This window comes from Syngnathoides biaculeatus, chromosome 12 (assembly GCF_019802595.1).
Source record: "Syngnathoides biaculeatus isolate LvHL_M chromosome 12, ASM1980259v1, whole genome shotgun sequence".
In the NCBI taxonomy this organism is placed as follows: Eukaryota; Metazoa; Chordata; class Actinopteri; order Syngnathiformes; family Syngnathidae; genus Syngnathoides; species Syngnathoides biaculeatus.
In genome coordinates, this window is record NC_084651.1 from 12,776,637 (window position 1) to 12,789,560 (window position 12,924).

The 12,924-nt window shown below is 44.7% G+C and overlaps 2 protein-coding genes across 3 annotated transcripts in view; one reads left to right on the forward strand and one right to left on the reverse strand.

The window, feature by feature from the left end:
* Positions 1-18: 18 nt before the first annotated feature.
* Positions 19-12,924, reverse strand: part of antxr1d (ANTXR cell adhesion molecule 1d) — a 36,360-nt gene continuing 23,454 nt past the window's right edge. Inside the window, exons 12-18 of the mRNA XM_061836160.1 lie at positions 12,435-12,513; positions 12,098-12,193; positions 11,968-12,006; positions 10,579-10,677; positions 10,334-10,498; positions 10,165-10,245; positions 19-1,561 (exon numbers count right to left, since the gene is read on the reverse strand). Coding sequence (XP_061692144.1) covers positions 1,262-1,561; positions 10,165-10,245; positions 10,334-10,498; positions 10,579-10,677; positions 11,968-12,006; positions 12,098-12,193; positions 12,435-12,513 — 859 coding nt within the window. The 3' untranslated portion in view covers positions 19-1,261. The remainder of the gene's footprint in view (positions 1,562-10,164; positions 10,246-10,333; positions 10,499-10,578; positions 10,678-11,967; positions 12,007-12,097; positions 12,194-12,434; positions 12,514-12,924) is intronic.
* znf488 (zinc finger protein 488) overlaps positions 1,604-12,924 on the forward strand; it is a 41,846-nt gene continuing 30,525 nt past the window's right edge. The window contains exons 1-2 of one of the 2 annotated variants that reach the window (XM_061836161.1): positions 1,604-3,086; positions 7,569-7,697. The gene's annotated coding sequence lies outside the window, so the exon portion shown is untranslated. The remainder of the gene's footprint in view (positions 3,087-7,568; positions 7,698-12,924) is intronic. The other variant, XM_061836163.1, reaches the window with a different exon arrangement.

A 12,924-nucleotide genomic window follows, 5' to 3' on the forward strand; every position in this document is an offset into this window, starting at 1 on the left:
CGGTGACTCATAAAAAAAAAAACAAATTAGTTTATTGAAGTTGTTAATGCAGAAATAATACAGGTGATCATTTCAGTCAGTAAATGTAGTGAAGAGAAAAGTACAAGTACAACAATCTTTGGTACTAAACTTTTAAAATGACCACAAATGAAGATCAGTCGGAAGAGCTTGCTTGTAAAATTATTAATAAAAAAAAAAAAAAACAAAAACAAAACCTTGACACTCCCCGAAAAAGAAACGCCCTAGTGTCGAACTCAGCCAAGGTTAATAAAATAAATAAAATCTGTAGAAACTGCCCTGCAGTTGCAACAAAAATTTTAGCACGCTGTGAAATGTAAAAGGGACCTCGGACCTAATTTGCAGCAACTAAGAAGGTAGTCTACATTGAAAAAAAAAAAAAAAATCTCATTCTTTTCACTACGATGCTCAATTATTTTCTGTATGTCTGATACCCCTTTCCAGACCGATACAAGTATTCATTCCACCACTCACTGATACCTAGTACCGACAGCACTTTACTTTGCCAACGTAAATTGAAATTAACACAATGACAGATTAGTGTGAACAAATATATTCCTTTCTTTCCGATGTACACGATTCCCCATGTGTCAAACAGCCGCAGTGTGGCGCCACCTACCGGTGAAGTGAATTAATTGTCAGATTTTTGTGCTGCAAGTAAAGATGGCTGGTATCGGCAGCCTTCACGAGTACCGGCTACCTAAAAATAAACCTGGTATCTGGTATCAGCACTCGCCCATTCCTATGCTGTATTTTAAAAAATAAAAATCTCCTGTAATAAAACCAAAGCAAAGTCTACTGAACATTCTACACACTCCAGAAGAGGGGTGGGGAACCTTTTTGCTTTGAGAGGCCATATTGTCATGCCACAATATTATTCTTGAATCTTATACAGTATATTATAAGAATTGAGCAGCACGGTGGACTAGTGGTTAGCACCTCGCAGTTGTTCTATCCCGCGTTCCAAAAACATGCATGTTAGCTTCATTGATTTTAAATCATAGGTGTCAATGGTGACCCCGCCTCTCAGGCAAAGGTCATATAGGTTCGCCAGCCCTGATCTAGAATCTAACATAGATCCTTACACTTCTACAAGCTTTTTTCTTTCGATTAGTCCGCATGTGGCTGATTTGCATGTGAGGATAAATATGGTATGTTTTTTTTTTTTTTTTTTTTTTTGCTGTCCAGCAACAAAGCCCACAGGCTTGCAAGAGGTGGACTACGTGCATCATCATCATCATCATCACAGCCTGGGTGGGGGTCTGGAAGGCGGGGGTCCTGGGGGTGCACGGGACGGGGGCGGCCCGGGTGGCTGTCGTGTCACAGGGGGGGGCGTGCGTGATGGAGGCGTGTTACGGGGCCCTCTGGTCGGGGGCTTGGTGCGGGGGACCGAATTGGAGACCAGGGGTCGCTGCTCGTTGGGCACGGGGGGGAGGGGAGCAGTGGGAAGGGGCGAGGAGGGAGGAGGGGGGGCTTCACGGGGGGCGGCACGGGCGTAGGTGGCCGAGTCTCCTTTTACCCTTTGGAAACGTATGCAGCGACCCTGGAAACACACCACAAAGAAAACAACACTTTTCACTTCATCGACTGTATTTGTCCATCCATCCGTCCAATGCGGAATAAATAATTTGTGCTGAATGTTTTGCCTTTCTCATTTGCAAAAAAAAATTATGGTCAATGTTTAGTGGTGATTGATGGAATATTAGTTGAAAACACGATAAAGGCTTTTGGTCCCATAGAACTCCCACAGTTTGGCTGGTCCTCTGATCTCATATTGTTATGTGTATTTTAAAGGTCCAATGTGATGAAATGCATGACTTTTAGTATGTTATTAATGGAAAAAAAACAGCACCCGGTATGGACCCATGCCTTTTTTCACCACTAAACATGATTTTGACATATATGGCTTTTTGTAACTCCCGCCATGAAAATCCTGTCAAAGGATTTGTTTTCGAGAAGAAGTAGGAAGTGACGTTAATAGCAGTAGCGCAGTCGGGCTGGCTCGTCTGTTTATACTAGTTTTACCTGCTGGAAGGTAGCTCGTTGTTCCTTCGTTTTAGCCAAAATGCCGGCTCGACTTATTGCTGGATATTGTTCGAACACTCTGGAGGATGGATTTACTATTCATACTTTTCAAAAAGACCAAGTTCGTCGTGAAAAATGGATTGCACAATTGCAAAGGACGAGATCTTTTTGGGTTCCAAATGACAGGTAGGTGCATATAGAGCTGCTAAAAATAAAACAATAGTTTGGGGGCAGGGGTTGTAATCCGTAAATCAGGGGTGCTAAATGTGTCAATGTGCGCATCGGAAGGCTTCCGTGCAGCAGCCGCTGAAGAACAGCCTCCGCAGGCCTTGTGGATCGCCACCGGCCTTGTCGACAAGGCCAAGCCGGCCATATCATCTAAATATGGCTAGAAACGAAAATATAAGATATTCCCCCAGTTGCTTCACTCAGTAGTGAGATGTTCTCTTCTTCGAAAAGAGTGTTTGTATCCCATAGTTAAGGGCCACAGCGTGTTTTCAATGGCAAATGTCTGGGGTGACATCACAGGCAGTAGATGCAGCCGATATGGTGACCACTTGGATGTCAAATGACACTTCCGCAACTTTTTATTTTTCATTACAATATCTATTTTAGAATGTTTATAGGGATGACACTTGGGCTTTAAAGTGAAGCTGTTCTAGGGATCCAAAACTACCTGCCAATCTCCATACCGCCATGGGTAACACCAACAAGCTGTCAAAGGAATGTTGGGGACAAGATTTGAGACCTGGTGTTGGTTAAACAGCAAACAACAAAACTGTCAAACGGCACTCCATAAAACTACAGTATGTATTATAAAAATAAGCAGAATTGACATCATAGTATTAAAGAGGAAACTGTCACAGGGCATCAATTGAATGGCCATTGTGTTGCACTTCCTGGTGTGCCTGCCTTGCCCACTTGGGGGCAGTACAAGATATCCAGACAGCTATACTGTTCACTGAGATGTTACAGCTCTTCACAGCTCATCAGTACAGTCAAAATATTAGTTGTTCTTCACAGAGGATAAAGAATATGTGTATGTGAGTACAGATATATTGCCGCCCTTCTGTTCAATCTATCGCTTAAAGGGTTAAAAGATCGCAACGCAGATACTAATTAGCTTTAGCATTAAGACAGCAGACTGAAGGTTTTTTTAAATAAACCATGTGTAGGTTTTTTAATGTTAATGATTGACAGTAAGCTTCAACTTGGAGTATTTCACTCTATCAATGCGCTTCCACTTTTGATTCAGTTTAATTCACTGCTAGCATCCAGCGCTCATATCTGTAGTCCGTACTTGTAAGTCAAAGCAAACCACCGCATTTCTATTATTTACGCGGACGTTGATGGATCTTAATAATGACAAAATGACTTAATAAAGTCAATCCCAGAGGGGAAAAAGAGCAACATTTGTTTTTAAGAGAATGAACGGACTAAAAGTGGGCCTAAGCGAGTCACGTGTCCAGCTTTCGCCGACAGAGGCGAGAGTGTTCGAGGGCGCACAGAGGCGCGCCTTGTCTCCGCTTTACACCTGCACCGCTATAGCAGGGACGCTCGCAAAATTCGGCACACGCAACTCATGGCGTCCCTCCTCTTTGCGCCGTGACACCAAACAGAAAGTGCTTTATGTCTTGTATGTGTGTTTGGAACAGAAAGGGGCATTTCTAAATATGCCCACAATAGTTAACAGAGGGCGCTAATCATGATTTACAAGGCAGAAAAGAGTGGGTCGCTTCTCTTATTGTTCTCATTGATGGCCGCTTGCAAAGTTGGATGGAGAGTGGGGAGGGAGGGGGGGGGGGCTCCCTGTGTCCTTGGTGGTCTGATTATAACACCTTATTAAACATAGAGGCCCTAAAGTCACACAGGGGCCATTTAGATGGCAGTAGCTTTGTGGCTCAAGGGGTGCCATTGTGCGAGTGCATGTATGTGGGGGCGTGGCTGGTAATTGATTGGGGTCAGCCCGCTCAGGGATAGGAGGGCTGTCAGGGGGGAGACTGCCGGGGTCTTGTCACCGGCCTGCGGAGAACGGGGCCAGTTTGGGAGCAGCAGCACAACACCAGCGAGAGCATATGGACACAATGAGAAGACAACCTCATGAATATGAGTGTGTGTGTGTGTGTGTGTGTGTGTGTGTGAGAGCATGCCTCCACCACAACATATGGCCTGAATGGACCCTCTCGCTCATGAATAAAACAGACAGCGAGGCTGTAAAATGAGCGCTGTGAAAAAGTAAATTTGTGTTAAAAAGAAAATTATTCCCATTATTCCTAACCTGGCAACATTTTAAGTCAAAGTGAACGTTGATGAATGGATAGTCTGTCCAGAAGTGACACTTGTTAGAGGGATGATTGAAAATTTGGAATATTGTGAAACAGTAATCCACGACAGTAGTCTCTGTCTGGAACACGCAAGAGGGAGCACATACAGTAACCTCTGGCCTCCCTGCGCTGGCAGACATTTATTTTAACATTCTTTTATTTGTCAGCTGACTAGCCAGGCTGCGTCTTGGGGTATCAAAATCTCAATAGAAATTCAAAAGGAACAGATTTCTTGGTTGCTGGAGGTTGGAATGACCCCACTGCGCACCTTAGCCAATTTGCTGTCCATTTTTAAAACGCATCTTGAGCTTCATTTTTATTCTTTGCCTTTCTTCTCCGACACGGTGACTCAGCTTGTAAAGCGTTGGCGTCACGGTTCACCAAATTTTCCAACATTCACCAAATAAACCTCACAGGAACTAACTGTGGTACTGCATGCGTAAGTCTGGTGTGGCAGAGAAGTATGTTAAAATAGTACAGGACATGTATGATGGTAGCAGAACAATGGTGAGGTGTGCCTTAGGTGTGACAGAGGAATTTAAGGTGGAGGTGGGACTGCATCAGGGATCAGCTCTGAGCCCCTTCCTGTTTGCAGTGGTAATGGATAGGCTGACAGATGAGGTTAGACTGGAATCCCCTTGGACCATGATGTTCGCAGATGATATTGTCATATGCAGTGAAAGCAGGGAGCATGCAGAGGAACAATTGGAAAGATGGAGACATGCACTGGAAAGGAGAGGAATGAAGATTAGCCGAAGTAAAACAGAATATATGTGCGTGAATGAGAAAAGTAGAGGGGGAAGAGTGAGGCTACAGGGAGAAGAGATAGCGAGGGTGGACGACTTCAAATACTTGGGGTCAACAATACAGAGCAATGGAGAGTGTGGTCAGGAAGTGAAGAAACGGGTCCAAGCAGGTTGGAACAGCTGGCGAAAGGTGTCTGGTGTGTTATGTGACAGAAGAGTGTCTGCTAGGATGAAGGGCAAAGTTTACAAAACAGTGGTGAGGCCGGCCATGATGTACGGATTAGAGACGGTGGCACTGAAGAAACAACAAGAAGCAGAACTGGAGGTGGCAGAAATGAAGATGTTGAGGTTCTCGCTCGGAGTGACCAGGTTGGATAGGATTAGAAATGAGCTCATTCGAGGGACGGCCAAAGCTGGATGTTTTGGAGACAAGATTCGAGAGAGCAGACTTCGATGGTTTGGACATGTTCAGAGGCGAGAGAGTGAGTATATTGGTAGAAGGATGCTGAGGATGGCGCTCCCAGGCAAAAGAGCGAGAGGAAGACCAAAGAGAAGGTTTATGGATGTGGTGAGGGAAGACATGAGGGCAGTTGGGGTTAGAGAGGAAGATGCAGGAGATAGGCTAAGATGGCAAAAGATGACACGCTGTGGCGACCCCTAACGGGACAAGCCGAAAGGAAAAGAAGAAGAAGAAGAAGAGGAACTAACCAGCTCCAAATGTTCCACACTCAAATGGTCGCAGTACATAATACGTGATAAACATTTCTACAGACATCATTGTGTTTAAAAATACAAATTTAATCCTGTTAGGCCTTTGAAATTATAATTTATATAATATATAATTAGTGTTTGGGGGTGGCACGGTGGCTCAGCTGGGGCCTCAGCTGGTTGGCCTCACAGTTCTGAGGACCCGGGTTCGATCCCGGCCCCGCCTGTGTGGAGTTTGCATGTTCTCCCTGTCCCTGTGTGGGTTTTCTCCGGGCACTCCGGTTTCCTCCCACGTCCCAAAAACATGCAACATTAATTGGACACTCTAAAATTATCCCAAGGTGAGATTGTGAGTGCGGCTGTTTGTCTCTGTGTGCCCTGCGATTGGCTGGCAACCAGTTCAGGGTGTACCCCCCCTCCTGACAGCTGGGATAGGCTCCAGCACTCCCCCCGACCTTCGTGAGGATAAGCGGCAAAAGAAAATGGATGGATGGAAATAGTATGTATCGTGGTTGGGATTATTTTCATATGTCATTTTTATTTGGCATTTTGTTATTTTTCTTTTATTATTCATTATTTATTTCTTTATTTTTAGCAAGCATTTTTACAAAATTAAAAGCCACCTATGCGGCCAATTAAAATTCAAAAATTGTAGAATTTGAACTCAACAGCACATCACAGCGTGCTTCCCTATTGGGTCACAAATGTTTGTCCTTGCTTTGTATATCCACTGTCTACTTCCAGATCTCAACGTGTTATTTCAGGAAAAGCAAAACCCAAGGAGCACCTCCAGCATTCCTCGCCACACGGTCTCTTTCCAGGCCGCAAGACTTTGTCCTTCACACACACATTGACAGACACGCCAACGCGATCCAGTCAATATGCTGTGCGTACACATTGGTGGCCGTTACAGTAAAGACCAACATGACATCCGAGACGCGCATCCGACCTGACAGCTCCGCACGACAATACGGCCAAGCGCTCACGTGAACAAGACGTTCCGCACTGCACTATACTTGCCTCCAACCACATTTACAGTGGAGCTAAAAAATATCGGCACCCCTCTCTATGCCCTCGTTCATGTTTACATCCTGGCTTTCTCTTCGTAACAGAAATTTGCAAATCCAACGTTGCGCTTGACATAACACTGAGAGGAGGTGGGCTGGACTAATTTTGGGCGTCGCCCCAGTGAATTTAAAAGTGGAACGTCTGCGCCGGTCTGGGCGTGTTCACAGCTGACTTAAATCCTCCCTAATCGAAGCAGCGCCTCTTGTTCCTTCAAAAAGTGTGGCGACGTCGCTACATGTAGAAGCGATCAAAATGATTCGTACGTGATTAAAGCTTGAACATTAACAATATCAAATATTAGGGTGCTGAAAACCACTCGGCGACCTAAACATGTCTGCCGGCCGCGTGTTTCAATCACTACCTCAGTACAGTTCAGTTCTATTTAAGTTCAACACGTTTGCATTTCACTGCTGAGAATTGTTTTGTACGAGTCGCTGAGTGCGTGGAAATACGTGGAATGCTAAAGAATGATCTGTATCGTTATGAGTTTATGAAATACAGATAATAATCAAAACTTCAACAACATTTCTTTCAGTCGTGTGCAAATTCATCCAAATTCATTCATTCCATGGGTACCAAACATAACAGACATGCAATATGAAATCATAAAAGACTGATTTGATGATGTTTGCCAACTATCATTTAATCCGTCAATTGGACGGGTTTTGTCATTGTCTAGCGAGCAGTCCAAAATCAGCTGGGAGGGACTCCATCTTTACCCTGAATAGGATAAGCGATGGATGGATGGATGGTGGATGCTTTGGACGTGTGGCAGACATGAAAAGTCCAGCCTTAAACGCCACAAGAGGTGAGTGATAACATGTGTTGGATGAAATTAGGGCGAAGTGAGGCATTGAAGCAAAGTGATTGGTTGACTGAGGGAGGCAAGATGGCAGCACGGGCGGTGGACCCCGTGGTCTTTGCCGTGCTGTGTGACTGAGCATCCGTGCCATCAGCTGCGGGACAAAAGAAGGGAATCTCTTGTGTCACAATACGGCCCGTGGCCTTTAAACTGCCCATCTGTTTGTGTGACGCTCACTCGCCAGTGCTGACACACAACTTACAGTGACAAGCGCGCACACGCACGCACAGACACACGCATTGCAACGCAGACGTAAAATGCAAAGACAACCGTGTGTGGCAGAAAGTGGCAGCACGCTGATAGCCGTTTGCAGATGCACCGAGGTAAAAGTAATTCGGGGAGAAAGCGGGACACGCGCTCCCCTGAATAGACGCTCAATAATAGATACAGTTTTACAGCGCTTTATGCCGCCTTTTAATAAAAGGCACGTAATAGTAGTCTGACGTGTGTGTTATGTACGACTGCACAGGGTGGAATTACTTGGAAAATTGGTAAAAAAAAAAATCTGTGCCATGAAATGGTTTTCTAGTGTTGGGCGTTTTTATGGGGAATTTGCACCCCCTTGTGGAGTCCCAGGGACCTTTAATTGGTCTCATCATCATAAGCGTCAGCCGCACAGTTGGGGAGGACAGATCAATCAAGGACCTGAAAGATAATCCTGCATCAAGCAAGGCCACAAGGCAACGTTTTGGAAATAATTCAATAACTTAATCCTTAACATGATAGAAAACAAAGACAGAATGGTTGAAAAAACTTTCCCTTCACTTTTTTTTCATTTGTGCAATGCAAGATTTGTTTTTAAATGGTCCTTAATTCTGCAGTAATTGTTCTTTGCTGGTTTCATAATCGTATTTGTTCATTCATCCATCCATTTTCCTTGCCACTTATCCTCATGAGGGTCACGGAGCCTATCCCAGCTGTCAACGGGCAGGAGGCAGGGTACACCCTGAACTGGTTGCCAGCCAATCGCAGGGCAGATCGAGACAAAGAGCCGCACTCACAATCACACCTAGGGGCAATTTAGAGTGTCCAATTAATGTTTCATGTTTTTGGGATATGGGAGGAAAACCCTTATAATCCAATATATTTTAAGAATCAAATATGGATCAGTCATTTTTTTGAGTTTGTGTGTGTTAGTGGAGTGCGGGGGGAAATGTCAAAGGGGGGCCACAAACAGCATGCCATTCAAGCCAGGACTGCTGCTCACTGGGGTGTTTATTCGACTTCAGCTCAAGAGGAAGTTTGTTTGTAAACTTATTTTTGGAATAATATTATGTAAACAATGTTACCAGTATGTTATAATTTGTGTGAAAGTGGAACCTCGGTTTACAAACGCCAATGTTTTTCCAAACAACAACGACAACTCAATTGTTTTATATTCTGGGTCACGAACAGCCTTTTCAGTTCTGCTTTTTCTTGCAAAAAGTAAAAAACCTTTGGCCAGACAACTTTCTGGTGATAGCGAGTGACCCTTTGTTGTCTTTGTGCCAAACATTGGTCATCCATGTAATATGTTTGGTCAAAACAGATTTTTTTGGTTAGTTTTTTGGTTAACACTCTGTGTCCAAAGAAGCATCATTTTTTACCTTTTGAAAAATGCATATATTTGCATATCATCAAAAAGGGTTATAGTTTAATGTAGTTTTGGTACTTCAATTTAATGCATGCAAACAAAGTCACACTCACGTCTTTTAATGATTTTTTTTCCGCCATATTTGTCACCACTCGACGCTTGACTGACAGCAGCTCTTTGAAGCAAAGTCATTCCAATCTTCTATGTCCGCTACGCCTTTCAGCAGAATCCTGCTCTCATTTGCCGCAGAAGTGCACCCCCCACCACCACCACCACCACCTCCCCTTCTCCTCCTTTTGTTGATATGTGAAGAGTAGTTTCATTTTTCTCAGTTAATGGAGCATGAAGGCAGTTGTGCTCATTGTGGGGGCATCTCTGTGAAGTGACTGTGAAAACCCTCTAGAAACTTCTCCTCACAAAGATGAATTGTGCAGCTCAGGAGACGGAATAGAAAAGTGACAAACTGGGGATGAATCTCTCGACGATGACTTCTTTTTGTAGACTATAGACGCATACTGTTACATGCCGAAGAAGAAGTGACACTGGGGACTAACTGATACATTTTGCAATGTTGACTGACAATGACACCATTGACAGCCGCAGATGTTACGCCATGGCAACCGGCGCGATGATATAAACATGTCCTCGGGGGCTATAGGGCTGCATTATGAGGGTCCAAGGTTAGAAAACAAGCACCGCTTTGCTCTAGCTAGTTGTGTGACACGCGGTGATGTCGCTGCGGCAACGGTGGCCATAATTGTAGTCGTACATCAGTCATAATGCCTCACATTTCGTTTTTGTCACATGCTAAATGAAGAAGGAATGAAAGCCAGCACTCACCTGGTCTCCAGGCTGAGGCCTCATTAGAGAGACTTGGTCATAGCCTCTTCTCAAGAGAGCCCACAGAGCGTCTAGCTTCCCCTGGGAGGTGGGGGGGAGGCACGCGCAAACAATTCATTAAAATACTCAACGAGCCGAAATATAGTTCACGTGTCATTTGCAGACGAACCTGAATGGGGGTGTACCACCTCCTCCGCTGGGTGGGCCGGCGGTTGGGTTTGCGGGGCTTGGGCTCGTAAGGCTCAAATTCCTGCTCTGGCATCTTGACGACTGCATTTTTGGGTTTGTCCAACTTGGCGCCTTCCTCAGTGGAGCCCTTCTCTCCCCAGCGCACCTGCACGAAAAACATCATCCACAAGTTACAGCCATTACACCTAACAAGTGCGAAATATGTCCAAACGTGTGCGTGTATACCTCCATGCGTTTAATGCCTCCCACTCCTCGTCCTCCGTAGTAAGAAGCGTCAACCGTAGGCCACCTCTTTTTGGGCATCCCGTCTTCATCGTCCGATTCCTTTGAGAGGAAAACTTACTTGTAGGATTCCCAGTTCACAATCTCCAATTAAATAAACTACAGTAGAACCCAGGTCCTCTGAACTGTGAGGCGGATTTCATTACCATTTGTCCACTGCGCCAGATATTGAATGCTGAAATTGATACACTTAGAGGGATGAGAATGACCAATTTGGGAAAACACTGAAAATCTCTGCCTTGGGGAGTTTTAAAAGGGGGTGCACCCCCCTTTTGTAAAACACACTGTTAAATGGTGACCTCTGTTTACTTCTAACAGTGTAAATACACAGCAATCATAATATTTTGAAAACTTAAAATATGACTCCAAAACAACCCAAATAATTTTGCCAAACTTCAGACATAAAAATGTAGACTGAGTGAAATTTACATCAAATAGGCTACTACACTTACAAGTTATGCTTTAGAAATAAGTACACAAGCAATTTCTTTATATATACGGTATATATGAGAGAGAGAGATCATGAAATATGAAAGTGAGCGATAAAATGTTTGATCTACAGTGCCAGTGCTACAGATAGGCCTAATTGTATTCACAGTTGACAATTATATAATATTTGAGAAATTTACGTCCAACTTACCTTTGTGTTTCCTGGTTTGGATATGGTCCTGAATAAGTAAGTGCACAGCACTTTGCCGGGAATGTCCACTTTTTGTATGTGTTCGGTTAGACATGTTGATACCGTTTTAGTTCCTATCTGCACGAATCCTATCACCGAAAATGAGCCACCCCAGCCGACAATGCTGGTGGCTGGCTCGGCCTTGTCGGTCTCAGTGGCTCGTCGCGGCGCCGGGCCGCGATGGCTCATCTCCGCCGCGGAAGTGGATCGGAAGGGTAGGCGGTTTGGCCGTGATTGCATACCATATAAATATGGCTCGAAACAATCGCGTAATATTGCCCCGGTAACTTCACCCGGTTGTGAGATGTTTTCTCCTTCGAAAAGAGCTTCCGTGTCAGAAGGGGCGTGTTCGTCTCCCATAGTAAAGTCCACCTCGTGTTTTCAATGGCGAATGTCCGCGTGACGTCACGGGCAGGAGATGCAGCCAGCATGGCGACCACTTGGATGTCGAAGGAGACTTTCGCAACTTTGCGCATGGATGACGCCCTCTCCGCTCATGTTTATTTTTTTGTTTGGACATTGAAGTGAATAATGGTATACGTATGTATTTTTTATTACAATATCTATTTTAGAATGTTTATAGGGATGACACTTGACCTTTAACTAGTCTGGGCCAAGGTTTAATCTAGTTATAGAGTTAGTTGTACACTTACAGGTTCTGGGGGAGGCGGTGGGGGAGGTTCTTTGATGACCTGAAGGTTAAACAAATAAAAATCGTATTAGCAGAATGGGCCAAAAAGAGCTGTTTGCAATTGAAGCTAAAATGCTGATGTCTGAACTTACCACAGTGCAGCAGAGAGGCCAAAACCACCACACGAGCAGCAGGGCCAACAGCAAGAACACCACCAGCAGCGAAATCAGCACGATGGTGCCGTCGAACTGTCCAAACGACACGCACAGAACGACAGCGGTGCAATTAGACCGAGAGAAAGTCAAGATGGAGCCAAACTTGTGGCGCTGTGCATTCTAGTACTCACAGCCTCCTCTGATGACACACGCAACAGAGGAGACGTCAGAAAGAAGAGAAGGAAGAGGACTCGAGGACATCCAAAAGAAGTTTTGAAAGGAAAAGTGAAGTTGATTAAATAATAGGTCAAAGGTGCGTGCGCAATGTACTCACACACTCAGTAGTCGTGATGTGCACCGAGCTGGTGATGTAGGAGATTCCCTCATTCATGCTCACTTGCAGGTAGATCACCCTGCAAAACACAGACACAACACACCCAAGATTGCCTGAGGCGGCCCGCGGATTCTACCAAGTGCTCAGTCCATACTTGCACCCGCTAAAACGCTGACACGGACACTTTCCCGAAATCCACAGTGAGGTCAAGGGAGTTCTCTCCCTTAGAGACTTAATCTCCTCTGCACACAAACCACAAACCTGAAATTTGAACAATCGGCAGCTATGAGATATTTTTGGGCTCATGAGTTAATTTATTGTTTTTTTTTGGGCAACTTGCAGATGCTTGGATAGATTTTGGTAAGAATTCACATATGAATGATGTTCATCTTTGAGAATGGGCTGAATGTCCAATAGATGCATCCAAAATATGTCCATCCATCCATTTTCTTTGCCGCTTATCCTCACAAGGGTCACGGGACGGCTGGGG